Genomic DNA, 24,855 nt, shown 5'->3' on the forward strand with positions numbered 1-24,855 from the left:
GATATACTTTGTCTCAACATATTAATTTCGTACATTAAGCAAAAAAAACATTTTAATTTCGTACAAAATTTATATATGTATGTTTATATATAATATTTTTGATAAGTACACGATTCAGTTTAAACACAAAAACAATATATATATATATATATACACATAAATGAATATTCACTGTCAATTGTGGGCAATCCATAAATAAAACGGCCATTCTGGATAATGAGTAAAAAACTGGCTAGTTTATCCCCAAAAAAAAAAAAAAAAAAAAAAAAAAAAAAAAAACCAAAAGAGTGAAAAACTAGCTAAAACGACGTCGGATTGGTCTTCTAAACTAAAACCCTAAGCCCGCGTCCTAAAACACTGTTCTCTTCCTGTTCTCTCCCTTTCTTCTTTTGCTGGTAGCCATTTCCTGGTCATTCTCTACCTTTACCCTGACAGCTAAGTCCAAGTATGTTTTTCTCCCTTTCTCACTATAAAATCATATGCTAACTATTTGTAAACGAAAATATTAAAAAAAAAAAATTATTAAGGAAAAAAAATTGTCTTTATGATTGACCTTTTGTGTTTTTTTTTTTTTTTTTTTTTTTTTTTTTTTTTTTTTTTAATGGGTGATAAAGAAATTATTGACACTTGGATAGATTACGGTATATTCTGATAATAATGGATTAAGGTATATTCTACACTATGTTTAAATAAGGACGGACCTAACTGATACCACCTACTAAATAGGATCAGTTTTGGATAAATAAATAATAAATTATTACTTACTTTATCACTTCATTAATCATTAATTAATTAATATAGACAATTTACCCTTATTGGGATTCGAGATTTGGAATCCCCTGACTTTGTCAGTTCTCATTTCTTACTCTCGTAGGCGATGACGATGAAATCATTATTAAATTACTTTGTTGACTCTTTTGTATTTTTGCTGCTGACAAGTTGTGCATCTCTGTGTGTGTGTGTGTGTGTGTATATATATACTGTCATAAATCATCCCTGGACAAAGAACTGAGTTAATGTGTAGTGTGCATGAGTAGGGTGGTGCCTTTGGTATGGCTTTCATGATAATTGAATGTTTCTTTGCCAGATGGATCCTGAGTTGGAAGCCGCGAAAAGAAATATGAAATCAAGCATCACGTTGATAGGCATTGCTAATGAGGCAGCGCTTGAATTAGCCACAAATGCTAGAGACATACACGGTGCCATTGATAGAGCTTTTGTTGCTGCCTCTGCTCTTTCAAAGGAGATTATGGAGAAAGTGAACGGAGATAATGCTATTTCAAAGCAGGCAGCTATAATTCAAAACCTTTCAGAAGAATTCTTAGGAGAATTGGAAATGGCTAGGGCCTTACTAACAGTTGCACAAGAAGCCATGGGAAACCATAACTATGTGGTGAAGGTGGCTAAAATGGCAACTAATAAAGCCTTTGTGACTATAGCTGCAGCCCATCTAGCAATGGAAGCAAGCCCCCCGAGCCTACATAAAGAATCGGTAATCAAATAAGAATTATATATGCTTATGCTTTTAGGAGACATGGAGTGTGTTTTAATGTTTATTCCGCTTTTTATGTGGCAGATGAAACAGGAGATAAATCAAAAAATATTGTTTTCATTAGATAACGTGCAAGCTAAAGCAAAGAGTGCTATATGGGAGACTTACAATGCTACTATTCTATTGCTTCAATCGGCCACTGAAGCTGCCGGCATCACTAGAAAACTCTCAGGCGATGTTGCTTTTTCAACCATCAATGGGTTTGAAAAGTATGACGATGCCGCTAGTGCTATAACCTCATTAGCTCGCCATAATACACCTACTTGTCACGTTCTCATGTATGTTAAAAGAATTGCTAATGATATGATGAGACAAGTGGTAATAGGAGAAGTATGTCTTGTTGGTGCTGCCAGGACTGCAGCAGCTCTAGCAAGAGCTGCTGTAGATACCACTCTGGTTGCTTTGTGTGCCGCTGCGGCTGACACCGCCAATCAAGACGCCTACAACATTGCAGAGGATGCGTATGAGGCTGCATGTGCCGCAGCCTATGAAGCTGAAAGGGAAGCAACAACAGCAGCAAATCTCGCTCCTGCATCAGCCGCCATCGACATAGGTGAAGCATCCACAGCAGTCAATAATGCCTTGTTAGCATTTGAAGCAGCCAAACGTGCCTATCAACAAGACCAAGAAACCTATGCTAATGCCATTGCCACCGCTAATGCTCTCCATGACAATCCTGATGTTGATGCTGCTGCCAAGCATGCCGCTGCCAATTATGCCAATGCCGCTGCTGATGCAGCCGAGAATTCTACCACTGCCTTTAAGCTCGACATGGCCACAATGGAAGCAGCTGAAGCCTGTCTAAACATCATTGAATTTGGACCAGCCGAGGTACCAGTGACCAGCATCGCTGATGCACTTCCCATGAATGTCAGCAGACGTGGTAGAAATCTCTATGGTATCCATTCGGCTCAGGGCTTTACAAATTATTGGAATAGCATTGAACAGAAAATTTTGAGTAAGGGTTTCAATGCAGATAATACAAATATAAGAAATGCTAAGGGATTGGTTGATCAAGCCATAAAACTTCTGGGTTTGGTCAGTACGATTGCAGAAAATGCCCAATGGATAGCTGATTATGTCTACAAGAACAGGGATATAGTTGGTTAGGTACGGGGCCAATGTGGTTTTGTTAGTATGATACTTATTTTATTTTCTTCAGTTTGTCGGTGTAAGTATTTTAGTATGAAGCCAAGCTTAAGGTCAAAAGGGTCCAGTGTTGAATTTCCTAAACCAAGCTTAAGGTCTTTTTCTCATTAATATTTGAGAAATGTCACACAAGTATAAGAAATGGAAACCTATATAAATCACATCATTTTCACATTTTGCAGCCTAAAGATTGAAATAGTAGAATGCCTCGTATGATGAAAGAACTAAACCTCTTTTGCAGTTTAGCTTGAGAAAAAAGGAATAATGAAGTTGAAGTTAAACAAATTACAACCACATCAGAATGATTGAATTGAATCCCAAAAGAAATTAAATATTTATTAGTTACTCTCAGAAGTCAAAAGAGACCCACAACCGATGGCACTCTTTTTGTGGTGGCTAGGCGCCTATTTTACTTCAGCACCAACAAAATCTGTACGAAGGTCAGCATGGCATTCTAGTAGAAGTAACCTGCCAAGCAAGAATTTGATCCTCTGTAAAATAAAAAATAAAAAAAAGAAAAGAAGAAAAATAATTAAACATCTGCCAGCCAAAAGAATTGCACACATCTATCTGATAATGCTAACCAGTATAACAATGAACTTTAACTCCCTAAAGGAAACTTCCAAGTCGCCAAATAAATAACCACAAAGTTAAAAGTAAATGTCAACCAACAAAAACTAATAATATTTTCTGCTAGACAAGAGTATATGTCCACATTTAACTGAAAACTTACCCGCCTTTATTTGTCATTTGAAAAGGAGATGTCCTTGCAGAAGAATATGCTCCTTCTGTGCTAGCTTACTAAACACTGAATTTGCACAAACCTTCAAGGACAACAATATATGTAATCCTTAAACACCATACACCCCCCCCCCCCCCCCCCCCCCCCAAAAAAAAAAAAAAAAAAAAAAAAAAAAAAAAAGGAAAAATGTGAACAAAAGAGCCAGTATCACCTGCTCCCTTATTTCACTGTCTAACATCCTTAAGGTTGCTTTCTCCATGAATCTTATGATCCTCCTAGTGGACTCCTCTTTCCCTGAAAGTGAAGATATGTCTCTCACCAAATTATTGAAGAAGAAAATCACGGCGTTAAGTAAAAAAGCCAAGAAAATTTCCAACATTTATTTTGAGCTTCTTCACCTTCAAACCTTATTTTGAACCTCATCCCTATAGGATACCTATTCTTGACAGACTCCATGTATTCTTCAAATGGAGCTATAAATTCCACAGGGCTAGTCCTAATAATTTATTATGTACAAATACCATGGAATTACCAAAGTTTGTAGCCGGTATGTCAGGATTAAAGAAAATTGATCAGTTGCAACTATTGCAAAAAAATTAAAACATTATGTTCACTACACATATATATGTACTCTCTGAATATAAAAATATCTATTATACATTGTATTATCTGCGCTGCAAGTGCATTAATAATTTCAGGAACCATGAACATAGAAATATAACACAAACAGTGAGCATTTTTTATATAGCATAGGCTAATAACAAGGATATATATCTTATGGCAGGAACCACAGACCTTCGCTTGTAATGGACAGTTGAACATTGTATCCACTGAAACAGGTGCCATGCAGTTGCAACTACACCAATATGCATGCTGTGACCAGATATGACTGAAGATGGAACATTACTAAATTGCCTCATAGCTCATCTTACAGCAGTATGAAGGTCTCCGGTTTCACCCCTGCAAATGATAATATATAAACCATCAGGCACAAGAATCTTATAATCAAATCAACGACATAGATCTACAAGGCACCTATTCTATATCTACAAATCATATACTCCAAACTCAAAAGCTTATGCAAAGCAGCAAGTTTCCACATGTAGTAACAATAAAGATTCAATTACTGTTGACCTGGGAAAAATAAAAGCATCACCAGCAACAGACTTCTTTAAGCTGATAAAAAGACTCCACCTACTTTGAAGAAGCTGTCTCTTTGGGTGACCTGGCATGAAAATCATATATCACTCGTTAACAAGTACAGTGTATTGAAACAATAAAAACAAATAAAAAAAAGGGTTTTGAGCTCTATATAAATTACTACTTTAACAAATAATTGAGAAAAAATAGTTTATAAGTATACAACAATAAAACAAAATTTTTCCAGGTCAAGAATCAAGAATAAGTATGGCCTTTACCTTGAAAGATATGGCAAAAATGCCATTTGTCACCTTGCAAATATCTAGCTACTAGCTCTTGGTTCGAAGACTGCTTAGACATATCCTGCCAACAAAAACCAGCAAGTAGAAAACTTTTAGAACCCTATTCATCCTTTATAACATGAAGCTGTGCTAACCATGGAAACCCCTTCCGCCAAGTTTGGTTAGACTGCCACTAACCAAAAGAGCTGATGCTGCATTCAAGACCCACCAATTGTTTTTTGGCCATGAAATTTGAGTTCTAACTAACAAAAATAAGTGGTAATATGGTTAATTAACTAAAAAAAAAAAAAGTGGTAATGTGGTTAGTTTGTTATCCAAAATCGAAGTAAAACTTACAAACACATCTGCAATGGCACCCTTCTCCCTGGAAAGTGTACGGTTTAGTACCTCGGAGTTATACTCAGGGAGTTAACAGAAAATTTTAAATCCTACAGCACAGGAATCTAAAGTTTTAGCTATACGAAGCAGAGTGTTAATAGCATCGCTAGCATTATTAGCATATCGGATATTACAAATACACAATCTATCAGTCCCACAATCTGTCATTAAAATCACACGCTCGAAAAAGGCAAAATAAAAACAATCCTAATAAAGATTTTGAGAGTAATTTCAAAGAGGAGCTTTCTTTTTATACTTCAATAACTTCTAAGCTTTGATCGAGACCAAGACAAATGTCAAAATGCTGGGGAAAAAAGTCAATGTACCATAAATAAAGATATACATTCTAAGCTTTGACGATGCTTGAACTGCTTCAGCTAGAGAGATGGAGTAATCCCTTTTAAAAGCAGATCACTACTCCAAGTGTTGAATCTAAAATAATGTCCAAAATAATATGCAGTTAAGTATCTTTTAGAAACACCAAGAACAACGCAATTGAATATCTTCTAGAAAGCAGATGAAGGGAAAAATGTCAGCATTTTAGTAGTAGGAGTAAAACAAGATGAAAACTTTCAATCTGATTCATATGAGTGTTAATCACAACAAATCATACGGGGTATTAAAACAAACAGCACAAATCCACAACGGAAAACATGAAAATAATCAGATTTCTAATCCTAGCCAGCTCCAACAATTCAAAGCAAGTGAAAAAGCCCTAAGGATACCCCCACCAAACAAACACCACGAATCAACATGCATAGAGTACGAACCACGGAAGGAACAACATGAAGCACACATCCAGGCTCAAATCGCCTCCTCACCATACTAATAAGGCATTCGGAGACAGTTTCCTCGCTGAAAATTTGTTGAAAGATTGAGATAGTGATTTGCTCGTGCTAGGCACTTGTTCCTCCATTGAAAAGCTCAAAGCTTTTGCCTTCAATTTGCAGAGCACAACTTCTGAACAGAGAAGAAGTGAGATGAGTTTGTAACCAGAGATCGGCTCGAGCGGTGACATTTTCAAACAGAGGGTTTAATTAAACAAAAAGTAAGAAAAGTGTTTAATTAATACTATTTTTTTACATTAAATATAGAAAAGGGTTTAATATTATATCTATCACTATATTATTTTTCATTAATGACAACAACAATGTTACCAATTTAGTGGCAATAATTAATGGCAAAATATAATCTTCATATATTTAGTGGCAATTATATGGCAAGTTTTATTTTCACCACTATATATATATATATATATATTTAGAATAGTTGCAAAATAAAGCTACTGCAACGTTAAACATTGCCACTCAGAAGCGTGCCACAAATGATAAATTTTCTTGCAGTGGACACTTAGCCATAGCTTGCAAGCCAGTTTCTAAAATTTACAGAAGCTTGATAACTACAGCCAAGCATATTAGGATTCATGTTTCTTGGCAAAGATCTAAAGCCAGATGAGCTCCAACTGGTTGTCTTTTACCTCCAAGAGCTGCAACTGGTTGTCTTTTACCTCCAAATTGATAATCATTAGAACATGATCCCACCCGGATTGTGAATATCTGTACATTGTCATACAGAGGGTGGACAGCATAAAAGACGGTTTTTAAGTAAGCAGATTTACCGCATGCCCTTCATGACTAAAACTTTGAGTTGAAGCCTGGACTAATTATTCATGATTACTATGTAAAAGGGACAAGGATTTGTCTTTTTTTTTTTTTTTTTTTTTTTTTTTTCCTGTATTGTTAATTTAGAAACAACTAAACTGCCAGAGTGGTTTAAAATAATACGCATACAATTAAAAGTGAGAAAAAACAAGCATGAGATTCCATCCTTACCAAACACACTTTCTAAAACTATGATGCTACCACTTTCAAGCTACATGTATTACTATCCGTATGAATATAATTATACATGTATTATTATATCCAAATATCCCACATACAAGATGGTCAAGGTCTAGTCTAGCAAGCCTTGACAAACACTATATATTCTCGTTTAAAAAACAATATATAACTATACGCAACAAACAATATACATTCTCATAAAAACAAAAAAAATGAAAAATAAACCAATAAACATGCACCTAAAACATAAGCAACTCAGGCCTACTGGGCACTTTGTTGTGCTCAACCTCCAGCCATGGATAAGAAGCTACAAGTGAATCTTGGGCTCCGATATACAGCGCGTTATAGACCTTCCAGTAAACTTCTCGAACTTTCCTGGCCGGATGGAACAACCCTTGGAGACAGTAGTTTAGAACAACAGCAGCACCCAAAGCCACTCTCATCCCTTCAATGGCTTCCATGACAGCATTTACCACATGCGGCGAAGTCTCGAATATGTTGGGCCACACGTAGTTCATCAAGTGTACTAATGCATCCTCACAACCCAATCCAACCACCCCCAAAGCCATGTGCTTGACCACACAAGCCGCTGTTTGTCTGTGAACCAAATCTTTCTCCATCAGAGCGTCCTCGAGCAATGGGGTCGCTGCATAAATATAGTGTTTTCCCATTTCTCCAATGTACTCGAACAGAAAAGAGAGAGATTTCAGCACTCCGTTCTGCACGTTGAGCTCTGGAACTCTGTACTCGTTCATCAGATATGGTAGAACAGCGAAAGGCAAACAGATTTCGGCTACTATTGCGATTGCCACGGTCGTGCAAACACGGTTCTGTCTCTCCTGCACCTTAAGATTGTTTAATAGGGTTGCCAGGACATCTTGTGGCCCAATGGCTTTGGCAATGTAACCAAATGTGCTTACAGAAGCTCTCCTGATGCCCTTCTTATGGGCCTTGAGCAACTCGAGAAGCTCAAAACAGATCCTCATCCACTCCCTAGCTGGAACAAACTCAGCACCGCGATCTGCAATCCTACCTATAAGATCAATACACTTCTCCTGTACTTTCTCATGCCTATTTTTCAAAATTGGAGTCAATCTGGGAAGCAAGTCCTTTACAGGGGGTGTCATCTTCGTCATACCAATGCAACCGACAATTGCATTGAGCGCACCCAAAATTGATCCCAAAACTTGTGGGTATTCTTCCCCCAGATACTCATACAGCACAACACCAAGATGGCCTATCAGTTGTTCCTCTTGGCACTGCTTCATGACAACAGCAATTCTTGGAATAAGATCAGCTGCTTGTTGCCTCACCTTAGCACTCTTGTTATTCAACCGCCACTTGATAGTACCACATATCTGAGGTATGTATGGCTTTACTCTCTGCCCGAGAGAATTCACAACCGCACCAAACCCATTGAGCATGACGTTGATAGCTTCATCATCACAGCTCTTCTCTTGGAAAGCATAAAGAATTCCATCAATCAGAAGTTCCTCCAAGCGAGAATCAATATCTGAGGCACCCAAGTTTATAACCGATTGTCCAATAGTTTCCATTACCATTTGCCTGTAAGGTTCGCTCTCATCTTTGAGATCCTCAACAATTCTTGATACTATATCGGCAACACCTACTCTGTTTGCCATCTCCACAGTTGTCTCCACTAGCTGCTTATAGTTCCTTCTATCCAATGCCATCCGTCTAACCCAGAAGTTTCTGAAGAATTCAGGAAGAATATTATTTCTTATATAGTCGGGCTCTACACCCTCTGTACTCACGCATTGCTTTACCACTTTCAGCACAATTTTCTTCATCTCTTGATCAGGTGACTGGAACTCTCGGATTAATACAACCATCACTTCCTTGGTATAGTAACTAGCATATACAGCATCCATTAGAGGAATAATACAACCAATGGCTTTCAAGAATGCAGCCAAGACCTTACCGCGGTGTGATCTAATACCCTTCCACATTGGTTTCAAAACCGAGTCGAAACTTTCAATACCATATGGAGAAGCAGCCTCGGCAAGTGAAGCAAGAGATAATGCAGTAATCGTCTGCACCTTCTGATTCTCGTCGTTCAGTCCATGCTGTATGATTTCCACTAGAGACTTTAAGTTGGGAAGAACAGAACAGCCGGTTAAAATTGCAATCTGCTGAACAATCTTGATTCCAGTGTGCCTTGCTTGCCAAGATTTCTTACTCTGACAGACAGCTTTCAAGAACGGCAAGAGTGAAGGGATACCGAGAGCAGAGGCCATGACAGCGAAAGCTCTTGCGGTAGTGTTCCTAACATATTCATCAACGTGATCGATATCCGGCCGCATTGCAGCAATCATGGTAGCCAAACCGGCTGCTTTACTAAGATTTGAAATGATCTCTCTGCCTTCCACACGGGCAAAGTAGTCTTCATCAATCAACAAAGGCTCAATCACAACGAGTATATTGTGGACATAAGGACGCACCAATTCATCCAATTTGTAAAGCACTCTATCTATGACCTTAACCAAGAGATGCTTCTCCTGATCTTCCAAAGTGGGTTGCATAAGCAATGGTAGAATACGGTTGAACAATGGTCCAGCACCAAACTCGTCTCGAGCTTTATGAGTAAGCTGTCTCAAGGCTGTCTTTCTCTGTGGAGGTGTACCATTCTTGATCTTAAGCAAAAGCTTCATGATCTTACGTTCTTTCTGCTTTTCAGGGGACAATTCCTGTTCATCTTGCTCATTCAACAACAATGAACCAAAGTATTGGTAGTCCTCTGGCTTCATGAAAGGCAAGCCAGCAGGTGGTTCCTTCGGAACATCAAACTGCTGCCCGCGATTTTCTTCGGGGATGTAATAGAGTGGAGTGGCCATGGGAGTAGGGGTGGCAAGCAGTTTCCTAGCTGGTGTTCGAATAGGGACATAAGAAACCGGAGGGTCCAAGATCTTATACCCCTCATCTCCAGTAGGAAGCATTGCATCAAGATCTTCGTCAGTCAAGGGGCGGTTTCTGTCCTCAATATCTCTCTCCCACCTCATCAGTAAATTAAAATTATGGTGCTCTGAAAGATTAATAGCGCCTGGCATTGGTGTAGCAAGCTCAACTCCTCCTTGAGGGGTGGTCACTCCAGGTGTATAAGCTGCTGCTGCCACTGGAGTTGAACTACCCATAATAGTTGCAGACGGGGTCTCATCCCACCGAGACGACCTCTGCCTTTTGGGGGTGGGAGTCTCATCCCATATGTTCCTCCTCTTTGCATGAGATGATGATGATGTTGATGATGGGGTTGCATCAGGCAAATCCCAGTCACAAGTCTTGGCTTTCTTCTCCTGCCGTCCTTCATCTTCCTGAGATTGGTCCCACCTCCTCTGTTGCCTCTTCAGCGCCTCTTCTTCCGCCTCCATCATCACATCAGCATAGGTTCTCATGGAAGGGTCCGGGGTCTTGTCTCCCAATGCAAACGGATCGTTCCTCTCCGGAGAAAACACACGTTGTCGCAGCCTCCGCCTCTGATACTCACCCTCGCCGCCATGAAACTGTTTCCTTGACACCCCCACATCTAATTCTTCGCTGCCTCTTGGCACCTCTTTCAACAGCCATTTAGGGGCCATATAAGACGCCATCTTGTGCGCCATGTTCTTGTTGTCGACGTCGTAGTCGTAGTCGTAGTCGTAATCGTCGTCGGTTGCCGCAATATGTGAGACATAAGAAACTTCCCTGTTTTTGTCAGTGTAGATATTATCCTTCTCCATCTCGCTTCCGTTTCTCATGGATCTTAATTAGTTATATTTTTGCCTTCCCGCTGAGGGTTTATATAGCTTTATCACCTCCTTTACGTTTCACATTGGGTTCCCTAAAAATTCTAGAATTTTATTAGAACTTAGTTAAACTCAGTTAAACTCTAGAATTTGATTAGAACTTAGTTTCCGTTTTGCACCATGCGCAAGTAAACTGATACCTCTTACTTCACACGCAAGTAAACTGATAATTGTACACCAAATAAACTTTTCACAAATTAATTTATAAAAAATAAAATTTTAGAGTGGTAAACAATAATTATTCAAAATTTAAGGAAATAAATGTTGATTTTATAAATTTCAAAAGTGTCAATTAATTTTCATCTTATAAATTTCAAAAATGTAAATTAATTTTCATTAAACCTTAAAAGTATAAATAAATTTTTCCCAAACCTTATGGCTAATTTTATTTTTATTTATTTATTTTTAATATTTAAAGTCAAGGGTGTGGGCGCGGCGCGTGCGGGGAAGAGAAAGCACTCAGTTGAAAAACTTGAAACTTGAGGCAGTTGATTAAAATTGGAAACAAATTAAAGGATTCAAAAATATATTAACCTAATATTTGAATACAAATTCCTTTTGTGATTCGTAGAGGGTTGATTTTGGTGGAAAGTTATTGAAGATGACAAAGGGGATGGCGACAAGAAAGCTAATTGGTGTGATAGCTACATAATATTGTAAAACATTATAATTTATAGAAAAAAAATATATATATATATATATATATATATTTTAGTGCCAATATTAATTTATTTTATAGTTTTTTATTGCCAATATTTTTTTAGTGCCAATATTAATTTTTTTTTTTTTTAGTGCCAATATTTTTTTCTGGCTAAAATTCTACTTTCTTGGGTTCGAAGAAGGGAAGAAGGGAATATTGATCATTCGACAGTAGGTTTTCTTTTTATTTCATTTTATTTTATGTTACCTATATTTTTATGGCTAATCAATTATTATTATTATTGTTATTATTATTTCAATAGTTCACTAGCTTCCGTACGCAATGATACATTCCAAACTTAGTGATACAGAGATGCAAAAATGGTCTTAATTTCTATAATTTGATTCGTCACAGAGGATATTGATGTAAGATTGCTAAAAGTACTACACAACCTTCCAATTCCTTGAGATCAATCACAAGAAATTCCCCAAGTTTGATAGGTAAAGAATTCCCTTCCAAATAACAATTTCCACTTATCTTGAAAGGGAGAAGGAATCTTTTTTGCAGAATGAAATTGTGACTAACGATTCTGAACATATAACCTTAACCAGGCTTTTCCAAAATTAGGGGAAAATAAAAAAGAAAAAAAACTATTTTCTAACAAAACTTGAGAAGTTGATGCAATAGGAGGAGCAATAAGTTGTTGGGGTGGTAAAGAAATGGTATTGTTTTTGTGTGAATTGGATTATTATTCTTCTGAGACATTAATTGAAACGAAAGAAAGATTTGAATTGTGAAAAAACAAATCAGACAAAACATAAATAAACAAATTTCTTTGCCTAAGTAATGGCAGATTATGTAAGCCAATGATAAAAATCTATCAAGGTTACAAGAAAAAAATTTCATGAGCAGAGGTTGCTATCAAACGCATGCAAAAAAGTCAGCCAAATTAATTAGATCTTGTTAGACAAAAGATTTTGCATTATGTTATATATATATATATCTTTTGAAATTATCATTGGAAAAAATTTGGTGACTTCATCAACCATATCCAATAATATTAGGTCATCATGCCTTAATTAACCCCTTTGAGATACTGGAAATATTAAAAAAAAAAAAATCCTCTTTGCAAATCACTCAAAGTTTAGTATGCACATATTTTTTAGTAGGCTTGGGCATGGTTCGGTTTGGATCGGTTCCACCCAAAAAATCCAACCAAATCGATCATTCGGTTAGCTTTAAACTGAACCCCAACCGACCCGATGTAAGTGTGGAATCGGATATTTAACCGAGTAAAACGGGTCGGGTTGGTTCGGTTCAAGTTTTTTGATTTGGGCTTATAATTGGGCTACTAAATTTGGGTTTGTTTTCGGTTTAATGGGCCTTAGCTTTTTTTGGGCCTATAATTTTGAACCTATTTTTGGACTAGTCAGGCTGGGTCTATTTTTGGACCTACAATATTGGGCCAACTTTCATACCTATACCAATCTCATCCAATGTTTTAGGTATAAAATGGTCAATTTTTGGACATGTTTGTTTCACCGGATTGGACAGGATTGTGTCCCAATCCGGTGTTTGGTAGAAGCAAATGAAGAAGTAGATAACTTAACTGCTACAGTAGAATAATCCCCTTAGAGGAGGATTAAGTTGACCCATCCCTCCCCCTGGGTCAAGTTTCTGTCCGAAGCTCATCGAAGGCTCTTGTTGGTGTCTCTCGCGTGCCTCTGTCCAGATCAAGCTCGTGGGTAGTGTTCTTCTTCTTGAATCCATGAGTTTGCCTTCTTCTTCTTCCTCTTCTCATTGTTCGTTTGCTTCTTCTTCTTCATTTTTCAATTTATTTCTTTCTTAGAGCTTAGATTTGCCCATATTCCTCTTCTTCGATCTGGCATAGAAAAAACTTTTTCTTCTTCTTCTTCTCCGTCTTCATCTACATTCTTCTTCTTCTTCTTCTTCGTTTTTCATTTATTTCCTTCCTGCCATATTCCTCTTCTTCATTCTTCTTCTTCTTTGATCTGGCAATTTGTTTTTTTTCTACGAATTTATTTTCAATCTGGTATTACAAATCTGTAGAAAAAAAATTTATTCTTCTTCTTCGTTCTTCTTCTCCTTCGATCTGGCATTGTTTTTTCTTTTCTTTTTTGCCATTTTATTTCTTCTTCTTCTTTGATCTAGTAGTACATATTTGTAGAAAAAAATTTCTTCTTCTTTGTTCTTCTTCTTCGTCATTCTTCTTCTCCTTCGATCTGGAATTGTTTTTTTTTCTGCACTTTTATTTCTTCTTCCATCTAGTATTACATATTTGTAGAAAAAAAGTTCTGCTTCTTCGTTCTTCTTCTTCTTTCATTCTTCTTCTTCTTTGTTCTTCTATAACTTATGCATTGTAGAAGAATTTTTATGTGGGTCATCTATATCTTGACTGAATTTTGTTTTTTTTTTTTTTTTTTTTGGTTGGGATCTTTTACAATTAGTGAAAAATTGGCTTTTGTTCATATTAAGGAAGAAGGCTGAGCAATGGTGAGAACGTAAGAGAATCTTCATTTACTTCGGCTAAATGGTTTCAATTGAAATTTGTGGCTGTCAATTTCTTTTTTTGCATACCTGGTAGTAAGAATTAATGTTTTCTGTTTTATTTTTGGGTTTTGTTCGAATTCTTTGTTCTGAAAGTATGGTTTTCTTGGTTGTGTTATTGTATGTTGTTGCACCGGTGTTGTTGTGATGTTTTCTGGTACCTCCAAAAGACACCAATTTTGAAAAATCAATTTCACTTGTGATCTTTCTATTTCTCTCTGTGCTGAGTGATGTTATTTAATACATGCAGCTGATATTCCAGTTTTGAAAAACCAATGTCACTCATGATTTCTCTATATTGCTTTCATGGTTGGGGTAATTTAGATTTTCGGATGAAAATTTGATTTTCAAAGTAGAGGAGAACTGCACCAAGAACACAAACGATAAACATGTCTTTGACATTTATGTCATGTAATTAACATTAAAATATATTGGAAGAGTAACTGGGTAATTTTCACTTTTTTCTGGTATCACAGGTCCTTAGTCTATTCTGAGCAAAAAATATGTTGTGGGAAAAACAATTTAGTTGCTGAATATGGAGTATTAAGAATATCTACTTTGTTCCTTTTCTAGGGATATAATCTCTGTTTTATGTATATGTACATCAAGACCCAAAAAAAAAAAAGAAAAAAAAAACAACAACAACAACAAAAGTGTAGACCATTCTGGAAATACAATTACTCTGTTAGCTCTGTTTTCTGATGGATATTTGTACAATGCTTGTAAAGCTTTGTCTATATAGGATTTGAGAGTCGGGAGACACTTTTTTTGCTATATAGGAACAAAGTATAACCAACACTAATTGATTATTGAACTTGAAAACAATCTTGACCGTCCGATGCTTAATGGACGAGCAGATTGGTTTCCCTCCAGCATACATACCTTATTTTTCATATTGGTCTTGTGTGTTGGGCCTTTGGGCTGGCTTACTTGCTGGGTTTGACTCTAGGGCACGTGATGTGATACATGCCCCATCTCATTAGTTTCATCAACATCATGAATCATGATTCATCATCATGGAAAATCAACCCCTTCTCCCTAACAATCTAAAACCTAAACAAATAAAAAAGAGGCATCCAAGTTCAATTCTTGTTGATACATGTACTTCATACCTCTGCTGCTCTTTACTTGCATTTTCAATTAAGGAAAACAAATTTACATGTTATTGCTAGGGGTTATCAATGATTTAAATTTCCTTGGTTTTTTGGTTTACATATTTTGTCAAATGCAATCAAAATTCATCATCTGAAATGAAAAATAAATAAATAAATAAATAAATAATACAAATGAATGAAGAAACATTTTAGCATGTGAATATTAAGTCAAACCAAATATACTCAGATTTTTGGCATCTCATCACTTAGACCACCATGTCCAAGACAGCCCAAACAAAGCAAACCCAATATAGAGTTTTATCATTCTCCCTCTGACACATAATTGGGTGGTTTTATAAATTATATAACACTTGGTATTGAATTGGGGTTTTTTTTTTTTTAGCCAAAAATTAAAAAAAATTATTAGTTCTTTGATTAATGTTCATCTACCATGTTCATTAATGTAATATATTTATTTGAATATTTAGCTGTAATCGGGATTATTACTTTTACTATAATTATTAGAAGTCTTACTAATTTTCATTCAAGAAATATTTTTGTACATTATAATTTTTTTGTACATTAAAATGTTATGTTTGTTTTTGTCTTTTTTCTTTTATTATATATATATTTTTTTTGTAGTGAATATGGATCAAAGAAAATTAGCTGCATTGTTGATACTTCCAAATGATAAGGCATTAAAATATTTTTGTACATGCTTTATAATTGTCGGGTTTATGTACATGTATGTAATAATGCGAGTGAGAAATGATAGAGGTGTTAGGAATCAAATAAATAGGATTGCAGAGTTGCGTTCGTCTTTTGTAACTAGTTTGTTGGACAATGATGTTAACTGTATTAGTCAACTTAGGATGGGTAGGAGAACATTTGGTATTTTATGTCAGTTATTATGCCAGGATGGATATGTTAAAAGAGATGGTATTGTTACATTGGAAAAGCAAGTGTGCATATAATTGCTCATCATACAAAGAACCGTACAATTATCACTAGATTCAGTAGATCGGGGGAAACAGTTAGTAGATATTTCAATTCAGTGTTGAATGGAGTGTTACGTTTACATGGGAGTTTGTTGAGGCATCCTGAACCTGTGTCAGATAATTGTTCGGATGATAGATGGAAAATGTTTAAGGTATGTTGATCGATTAGTTTGGTTACTCTATTTAATTCGTAGATACATGTGGCAATATCTGATGTAACTAACTTTGTTTGTGACGTAGAATTGGAAGCATTAGATGGAACTTATATTAAGGTTAATGTACCGGAAATCGATAAGCCGAGATATCGAATCAGGAAGGATGAGATAGCCACAAATGTCTTAGGTGTATGTAATCCAAATATGGAATTTATATTTGTATTACCTGGTTGGGAAGGTTCCGCTTCAGACTCAAGAGTATTTCGCGATGCATTAAGTAGGCCAAATGAATTAAAAGTACCCACCAGTAAGATCAATCCTAAAAGTTTATATTGTAGTGGACTAACATTACATTATCTAATATGAGCCATTTTTCTATGTTAGGTTGTTATTATTTAGTGGATGCTAGTTACACTAATGGTGAAGGATTTCTTGCACCATATAGGGGAACACGATATCACCTTTCCGAATGGAGAGATGTTTGTACACCTACAAATCATGAAGAATATTTCAATATGAAGTATGCATCTGCTAGAAATATCATAGAAAGATGTTTTGGGGTTCTAAAAATGCGATGGGCAATTTTAAGAATTCTATCATTCTATCCAATTTCAATCCAAATTAAGATAATTACTGCATGTTGTTTGATACATAATCTTATTAGGAGAGAAATGGCACTTGATCCTGGAGAAGCTAAGTTTGATATGAGAAACGATGCTGACATAAGTGGGGAGGAAGATATTATAGGATCAACTGGTTCTTCGGATCAATGGACTAATTGGAGAAATGAGTTAGCCAGGCATACGTTTGATGAGAGGAGAAGTCGTTGTGGTCAATAGTTGATTGTTATAATTTATATAATTTTGTAACTGTTTAATTTATGGTGTTTGTTACATCTTTTGTATGAAGACTAAATTATATTAAATATAACATATGAGATTTTTGTTACTTGTTATTAAATTCATATTTGTTATGATATTATTGGAATCATGGAATTTTTACATAAATAGCAATGGAAGCTGGAGGTAGCAGTAACAATAATAGGGGTGGTGACTCTAGGCCTACATGGACTCAAAGTGAGGAAGAAGCTTTTCTGATTATCTTAGATGAATTTGTAGCTAGTGGGCAACGTTGTGATACAGGGTCATTTAAGTCTAGCACACTTACTATGATTGAGAGGCAACTATCTGAGATGTGTCCTAATTCGAGACTACAAGCAAATACACGTATTGAGTCGAAGATAAGAAAGTGGAAGAAGCAATATGGTATAATATTTGACATGCGGAACATAAGTGGATTTGAATGGAATGACTCTCTTAAATATGTGGAGGTTGATAGTGAAGAAGTTTGGCAAGCATATGTGCAGGTTTTGAATATTATTTGAAAATATATGTTAATTTCAATTTTAGTTTGTTATCTAACATTTTTTTTTCTTAGCTAAACGTTGGCTTTTTGTATTTTAGAGTGCCCCAAGTGCAAAAGGGTGGAGAGGTAAACATTTTCCTATTTATGAGAAGCTTGCTAATATTTTTGGGAAGGATCGGGCACCCGGACATGGAGCACAAACTCCAATTGATATGATAAATGAAATAAATCTGTACTCTACAAATGAACCCATTCAATATGTTAATTCTCCAATGTCTGTGAATCGAGGAGGTAGTGAACCATCTACACAAGTCCATGCAAGAGGTAAATGGAAATCTAGATTGAAGGACGATGACATTGTAGCCGGGTTAGGCAATGCAGCAGAGAAATTATTTGATAAATTGGCTGCAAAGTTGGAAAAATTCAAGGCTTATTATCCACAATATTTAGCTATGAAGCTTGACAGGTTAGGATTTGAGGCCAATGATAACCTCAAAATCTCTAAGGCAATGAGATCGGATCCATCAAATATAGAGGTTTTTAAGGTTATTAAAACGGATGCGGGGAAGATTGCATTTGCTCGTGACTTTTTGGATAACTAATTTAGTAAAGTAGTGGACTACATATTTCTGTTTATGTATGGGAGGATGATAATTATGAACAATTAGGTTTGAAACTTATGAACTTGTTGTATGGTAGTGGATGTTTGTTTCTAAATTTGCATGTAAGGATAATTTTATGATTATATGTTATGTTTTAGAATATTCATATACGCGTGATTGAGTTGATTTATTGTTTTTTTAATTGTATTACTATATTATATTATAATGTATTCTTATATGCAGGAATATTAAATGCAAAGAGAAGAGTTTATGTTGTGTTTAAAAGTAGAGAACCAGGGATATATAATTCTTGTCCTGAATGTCATCAGCAAGTGTAAGGATTTAGAGATAATTTATATCAAGCATATAATACAACCCAAGAAGTTAAAATTGCATATGTTGAGTATGTAGAACAACTGATGCGAAATCATAATGACGCAAATCTAATACAAAATACCACCGAACATACACATGCTCAATTGAACGATGAATGGCGTAATGGTTTTATAGTAGGTTTTTTATTTGGATTGCTATCAATAAGTGTATTTACTTATTTGTTTTATAAGTAGATTATCCTTGTAAAATCTAATATATTTATATTTATGTAGTACTTGTTATTTGAATTGCTACATGTGAAATCTATATACATATATGTATAAATTGGAGATGGATATTCTTCTATTATCAACAAGTTCTTAATTACATATAGTGTTAATTATTTCTTTATTTGTGAATAATTGTTATTTATGATTTACCATACTAAAATTTTATTTTAATTGGTTTTGGAAACAATATATTCATGTAATTTATGGGTTGAAAAAAATATTCAATTATCTTATGCATACCATTAAAATATATTTATTTTTAATTAATTGTTATTTATGGCATACTATGTTTTAAGTTAATTTTAAGCTATTTCTAAAGTTATATATTAATATAATTTGTGGGTTACACAACAAATTTTGTATATTTTGCATGTATATATAAATATATAAATGTACAACCTTAATTAGATGTAATAATTTTTTTTTTCATATAAATTTAACTTTTAAAATTTTCTTTTTTTTAAAATTAAAAATATAATTACAAAATAGTCCTATCTAGTTCAATTTTGCACCAAACATGGCACAATTAGTCCATCATTCAGTCCGGAACTATACCAAACATAGTACTGCACTAACTATCCTGTTCGATCCTATCCGGCGTACCAAGCGCCCCCTTTAGGTATCAAATGGGCAATTTATTTATTTATTTCTAATGGGCACATTTGGAGTGTTGAACGTTTTTGGACCTAATAATCAAATTATAGTTCTTAAACAAATAAACAAAATTGCATTTCTGTATTGTTTTTACATTTGGTTCTGAATCAAATATAGGCAATTAACTAAATATTATAAGCTTACAAGTTACAATACATATACAAATTTAAAATACTAATGTTTAATAATACAAATATAAATTGATCAAGAATTAAACATATATAAAAGGTAAAATTGAAGATTGAGAAATGCAGTGCCATTACCAATGCTATGGCCAAATTTGAGAATGAGCAATGCTGACACAAAACACAAATATCAAAATAACAAATTACAATTCCAAAGTGCCATTGCCTTCTCCTACTGCCACTGCCAATTACCAAATCCTCCAAAAATCCGAAGCCAGTCTCTTATTGCCACTACCAAAGCTTCCACTGCCACTGCTACAAAGCCTACAATCATAAAGAAACCAAAATAAATTAAAAACCAATACAGTATTAATTTAATAATGAGATGATTATTAAGAAATAAAAAATAAAACAAAAAGAGTTACTTTGGTGCTGCTGTCAAGTTTCAAGTTTCAAGTTTATCCACTCGACAATGCACAATCAATCCTTTTTAGTGCTGCTGTGAGGAGTGGCTGCCACTAGTTGGCATAGGTCTTGGAGTGACAACAAACAGAGGCAAATATTATAAAAACATTCAAAAACAATACAATTTGCATATAAACAAAAACCTGTCTCGGTTGCATATTATATTACCTACATCTAAGCTTTCATAATACTCCATTTCTTCTAAAAAGAATTTGTCTAAACTTGGAGAAGTATTAAGCCAATTTTGACAACATATCAAAGCGTTCACCATTTTAGCAGTCAAAGAGGTTCTAAAAGGATCAAGTATCCTGCCTCCAGTGCTAAAAGCACTCTCAGAAGCCACAGTGGAGACTTGAATGGCATATACATCCTTTGCAACCTTCTCTAACACAGGGTATTTCTCTCCATTGACCCTCCACCAATTTAAAATATCAAAATCCTTATTTAAAGCAGAATCACAAGGGTCGGCCAGATACCTATCCACGTCATTTTTACCCCCTTACATTGGCTTTGTTCTCTCTTCTTCAAATAAGCAATCCAAACCTGGTCAGCATAGTTGGCCCATTCTAATCTACTGCTATTACAATCCAAAGTAATTCCACAAGACTCAACACAAATGGAAGATTGGCAACTATTATTTGAACCCATTTCGCTTTCATTATACCAATTATACAGCCTCATTAAAGTTTTTTTCAAACTATTTGTCAATTCAGTAACCATGCTTTCATCATTTTCATAAAGCATCTCATAGCTAAATAACACATAATCCAACTTATATCTTGGATCAAGCACTACTGCAATTAGAAGCAATCTATTGACATTTCCTATGGAACCCTAATATTTATTATATTTATCTCTCATTTTCCTTGCCATAACACACAACCAGTCATCCTCACTAACACACAAGTCATCCAATTGTTTTTGTATGGAAGAAATTTGATGGAAATAAATGTTGGTGGTAACATGCAGAGAGGCACTAAATTTAAGAGTCACATCATAAAAGCCCTTAAGAAATTGGACAAAAACTTTGGTATCATCCCAATGCCAAGCTAAAGGAGGTCCAACCTTCTTTCTACCACTATCATCCTCTCTAAAATAGGAACCATAATATCAATCTTTCTCCTCCATTCTCTTAAAAACTTTTTGAAATTTCAAAGCCGACTCTAACATTAAGTATGTGGAGTTCCATCTTGTTGGAACATTCAAACATACTAAATCTTTGCTATCAATTTTCTCTTAACTTATGCACTCTTTAAATTTTTGCAATCGAGAATGAGAGAGTATAACATATTTCACAGCATTACGAATGCTAGCAATTGAGTCATCTAATTCTTTCAAACCTTCACACACGATCAAATTGACACTATGTGCACTACATCGAATACGCAAAAAATCAGCATCCAATACACAACTTTTCTAATGTACCATTTTCCTCTTAAGATAAGCAATTACATTATTGTTTGCACTTGCATTATCAAGGGTTATTGTGAACACTTTCTCAATACCCCAATCATACAAACAAACCTCAATTAGCTTTCCAATTGCCTCTCCTTTATGATTAAGAACCACACAAAAGCTTAAAATTCTTTTATGTAACATCCAATCATCATCAATATAATAGGCAGTCAATGACATATAACAAACATTTTGAATGGAAGTCCATGTATCAGTTGTAAGGCTAACTTTTTGTTGCTTTGTAACAAACATTGATTTTAAAGTCAACTTCTCATCCAAGTACAATTGATATATGTCCCTCACGATGGTTCTTCTAGATGGAAGATCAAACTTATGACATGCAACACTACAAAAGTGTCTAAACGCACGGCCTTCTACAAAACTAAAAGGTAACTCATCCAATATTATTATTTTGGCACATGCCATCCTAAATGCATCTTTGTTGAAAACTGTAGCTACCAAACTGCTACCACTACCGTCGTACTTCCTATCAAAAGTTAAGGTCTTTTGCTTCTTTTTATCTACTTTATAAGAATTTTTCAGACATTGCTTCAAATGGTTTCTTAAGGTACTAGTTCCACACTTCTTAGAACCACATGCCTAATCTTTATGGCAATATATGCATTCACATCTAGGGTCATCAGGATCACTATCTTCTATTTTAACAAAGTGATCTCATACATCACTTGATGGCCTAGAAGGTTTTTTTTCCCCTAATAAAGGTCGTGGAGGTAATGTCGATTTGGCATCAAACGATGTAGGTTTTGAAAATGGTGGTGGACCTGGTGGTGATGGACTTTGGCCTATTGGGGTTTGAGAGCAAGGTGCATTAACTAATTATTAGGAATCTGGTTCCATATCAAGCATATATAGGACACTGCTTACATAAGAGGAAACAAACAAAAACAAGACAGCAATTACATAGCACTTCAAAACAAGATAGACGATTTTAAAGCTTTGAAAAAATTGTTGTCACCTAGACTCCTAGTACTCAATAATGCTTAACAATTAGAACCAATCAGCCGCTGTATGATACAATATTGAAACATAACTAACTGGCTGGTTCCCTAAAAAAATTGCACAATTCCAACTACAAGCATGCAAAAACATTGTTTAAACAATCCCGATTTCAACTTCAATTTGATTCCACAATATTTAGAAATTGCACAACATTCAACAATTCTGCAAACATTACATATTCAACAGCAATTTCAAATTTCAGAGTCACAAAGACTCTGAAATATAGGCTACATGTTTAAAATTGCACAACTCCAACTACAAACATGCAAAACCTTGTTTAAATAGTTCCAATTTCAACTTCAATTCCACAATATTCAGAAATTGCACAATGTTCAACAATTCCACAAACATTAAAAATTAAACAGCAATTTCAAATTTTAAAATCACAAAGACTCTGAAATGTAAGCTAACATATTTAAAATTGCACAACTCCAACTACAAACATGCAAAAACCTTGTTTAAACAGTTCCAATTTCAATTTCAATTCCATAATATTCCACAATACTCAACTATTCTACAATATTCAACAATTCCACAAACAATACAAATTAAACAATAATTTCAAATTTCAGAGTCACAAAGACTCCGAATTGTAAGCTAACCTATTTAAAATTACAATTTTAGGAATTCAAAGTCACAAAGACTTTGAAATGTAAGCTAACCTCCTTAAAAATAAAATTTCAAACATTTCACAAAGATTCTAAATGCAAGAAATCTCACGATTTGAATTCAAAACTTCATAAAAATAGAGTTTCAAAGACAATTCACAATTACAATTTAGCATTTCAAATCCATACGAAATTTCACACTAAAACAATTTTAAAACCATATGAACTGTCATAATAAAACTATTTTATAACCAATTCAACATTTCACAGAGAATTCAGTTTCACAAAGCAATTAATTTCTGAATTTTGAATCAAATTCAGAGTCACAATCACAGAGAGTCTAAATTCTGAAAGTCAACTCAACTTCAACTACAATCTATCCATCCACAACTAGTGGGAGTTTGAGAGAACAGAACAACTTACCTTAAGCTTTAAGCATAGAGCCAGTGCCACACACGAGCATGACATAGCCACCCACAAGCCACGGAGCTACCTTACCCTCGCCTCTTGAACCCATCAACTGGAATAGCCAATTTTCTCAAAAATTAAAATCCAACAGTCAGTAAACAAGTAATATTTGAGAATTGAGATCATCAAATAAAAATATATAATTTTGAAATAGTGATTTTTTAGAAATTAAACCCTAAAATGAAAAAAATTGGGGAAAATGGAAATTTGCAAAATTACCTAACAAATAACATGATGGTTGGTGACTAGATGATGGTAATCAAGGTTGTTGATGGTTTCACAGCCACTGGCCCACCGCAGAGTGTAAAGATGATTGAGCTAGGGTTTCGGTCAACCACCTTAACCTGAGAATGGATAGATTGGAGTGTGAGAAAGTGAAAGTGAGAGTAAAAAAGATAGAAAGATTTAATTTTAGAGCAAGAGATAGAGATAAAGAGAGACAGAGAGAGTGAAGGGGTCCGACCGAGAGGCACTGAAAATTGAAATGGTGAAAGAGATTGGGAGTGAGAGAATGGAAGAAAGAGATAAGGAAGATTACCATCGGTTGTCGGAAAGATGGTGGGTGACCGGAGGAGCTGCTCATTGATAGTCGATGGTGACCGAGAGTGACAGTAAGTTAGGGTTTTTTTAAAAGACCTTTACCCTTTTTTTTTTTTTCTTTTTTTTCCAGAGGCAAAGAGTGAAAGAGGAGGGGTAGATCGAGAGAGGCCCGACACTGACAAGTAGAGAACCGTCTGTTTTCACTTTTTGATTTTTGATGGTAAAATGGGTCACCAACCGTTAGGTGTGGGAAGCAGAGCTTGTTGATAGGGCTGGTAATTGAAGAAAAGGGACTATACCAGTTTTAGTGCTTTTTTTTTTTTTTTTTCCCCACCCATCTTCAATCATTTCTTCAGGGTGCTGGAATGTGATAGTTTGGTTATCGCTGGTATGTAATATTATTCAATTCTATCTGAAATTTCCCTTTTTTATTTTGTTTAGTTTTTGAGTAGCATTCAAGGCTTAGATGTTCAAAGTTAAACATCTCTCATGTGCCTCTTTTCAATATAGAGGTGTTAAATGGATCGAATCGTGCTGGCACAATTTCTGTACTAGCTCATTTTTTTTATGGTGTCATACTTGTAGTGGC

General features: G+C 35.1%; 3 protein-coding genes and 1 long non-coding RNA gene across 16 annotated transcripts; 1 reads left to right on the forward strand and 3 right to left on the reverse strand.

Moving 5' to 3' along the window:
• Nucleotides 1–290: 290 nt before the first annotated feature.
• LOC107404113 (uncharacterized) lies at nt 291–2,873 on the forward strand. The gene is made up of 3 exons (XM_048478324.2): nt 291–445; nt 1,088–1,492; nt 1,577–2,873. Exons 2-3 carry the CDS (start codon nt 1,088–1,090, stop codon nt 2,660–2,662), a joined length of 1,491 nt encoding a protein of 496 aa, XP_048334281.1. The 5' UTR covers nt 291–445; the 3' UTR covers nt 2,663–2,873.
• A 41-nt stretch (nt 2,874–2,914) lies between these two features.
• Nucleotides 2,915–6,878, reverse strand: LOC125423627 (auxin response factor 11-like). 13 transcript variants are annotated; one of them, XR_007242330.2, is made up of 7 exons: nt 6,741–6,878; nt 4,862–6,223; nt 4,578–4,668; nt 4,239–4,403; nt 3,655–3,737; nt 3,435–3,525; nt 2,915–3,192 (listed from the first exon to the last, which is right to left on the reverse strand). XR_007242330.2 is itself a non-coding variant. In XM_048478326.2 (4 exons), exons 1-4 carry the CDS (start codon nt 6,085–6,087, stop codon nt 4,372–4,374), a joined length of 240 nt encoding a protein of 79 aa, XP_048334283.1. In that variant the 5' UTR covers nt 6,088–6,731; the 3' UTR covers nt 3,744–4,371. The 13 variants fall into 13 exon arrangements, 2 of the variants coding, with proteins under 2 accessions (XP_048334283.1, XP_048334282.1); XR_007242331.2 differs by lacking the exon at nt 6,741–6,878 and having other exon boundaries at nt 4,862–5,695; nt 6,034–6,425; XR_007242332.2 differs by lacking the exon at nt 6,741–6,878 and having other exon boundaries at nt 4,862–5,695; nt 6,085–6,424.
• A 413-nt stretch (nt 6,879–7,291) lies between these two features.
• On the reverse strand, nt 7,292–10,816 carry LOC125423547 (uncharacterized). Its single transcript, XM_048478132.2, has one exon. The coding sequence runs from the start codon at nt 10,719–10,721 to the stop codon at nt 7,344–7,346; it is 3,378 nt and encodes a 1,125-aa protein (XP_048334089.2). The 5' UTR covers nt 10,722–10,816; the 3' UTR covers nt 7,292–7,343.
• An 8,819-nt stretch (nt 10,817–19,635) lies between these two features.
• LOC125423591 (uncharacterized) lies at nt 19,636–23,780 on the reverse strand. Its single transcript, XR_007242299.2, has 2 exons — nt 23,682–23,780; nt 19,636–20,034 (listed from the first exon to the last, which is right to left on the reverse strand). It is a non-coding gene; the product is annotated as an uncharacterized LOC125423591 (long non-coding RNA).
• Nucleotides 23,781–24,855: the final 1,075 nt, after the last annotated feature.

The sequence above is a fragment of the Ziziphus jujuba genome, chromosome 3 (assembly GCF_031755915.1).
Source record: "Ziziphus jujuba cultivar Dongzao chromosome 3, ASM3175591v1".
In the NCBI taxonomy this organism is placed as follows: Eukaryota; Viridiplantae; Streptophyta; class Magnoliopsida; order Rosales; family Rhamnaceae; genus Ziziphus; species Ziziphus jujuba.

What these genes read in the sequence shown, in the direction of transcription:
- LOC125423547 (XM_048478132.2), bottom strand. Translation starts at nt 10,721, where the DNA reads ATGGCGCACAAGATGGCGTCTTATATGGCCCCTAAATGGCTGTTGAAA.
- LOC125423627 (XM_048478325.2), bottom strand. Translation starts at nt 6,087, where the DNA reads ATGGTGAGGAGGCGATTTGAGCCTGGATGTGTGCTTCATGTTGTTCCT. An exon ending in TTCATGTTGTTCCTTCCGTG is followed by an intron (nt 4,947 to 6,033) that starts GTTCGTACTCTA and finishes TTTTGTTGGCAG; the next exon opens with GATATGTCTAAGCAGTCTTC. An exon ending in TTTTTGCCATATCTTTCAAG is followed by an intron (nt 4,669 to 4,861) that starts GTAAAGGCCATA and finishes TTTTCATGCCAG; the next exon opens with GTCACCCAAAGAGACAGCTT.
- LOC107404113 (XM_048478324.2), top strand. Translation starts at nt 1,088, where the DNA reads ATGGATCCTGAGTTGGAAGCCGCGAAAAGAAATATGAAATCAAGCATC. An exon ending in CGAGCCTACATAAAGAATCG is followed by an intron (nt 1,493 to 1,576) that starts GTAATCAAATAA and finishes TTTATGTGGCAG; the next exon opens with ATGAAACAGGAGATAAATCA.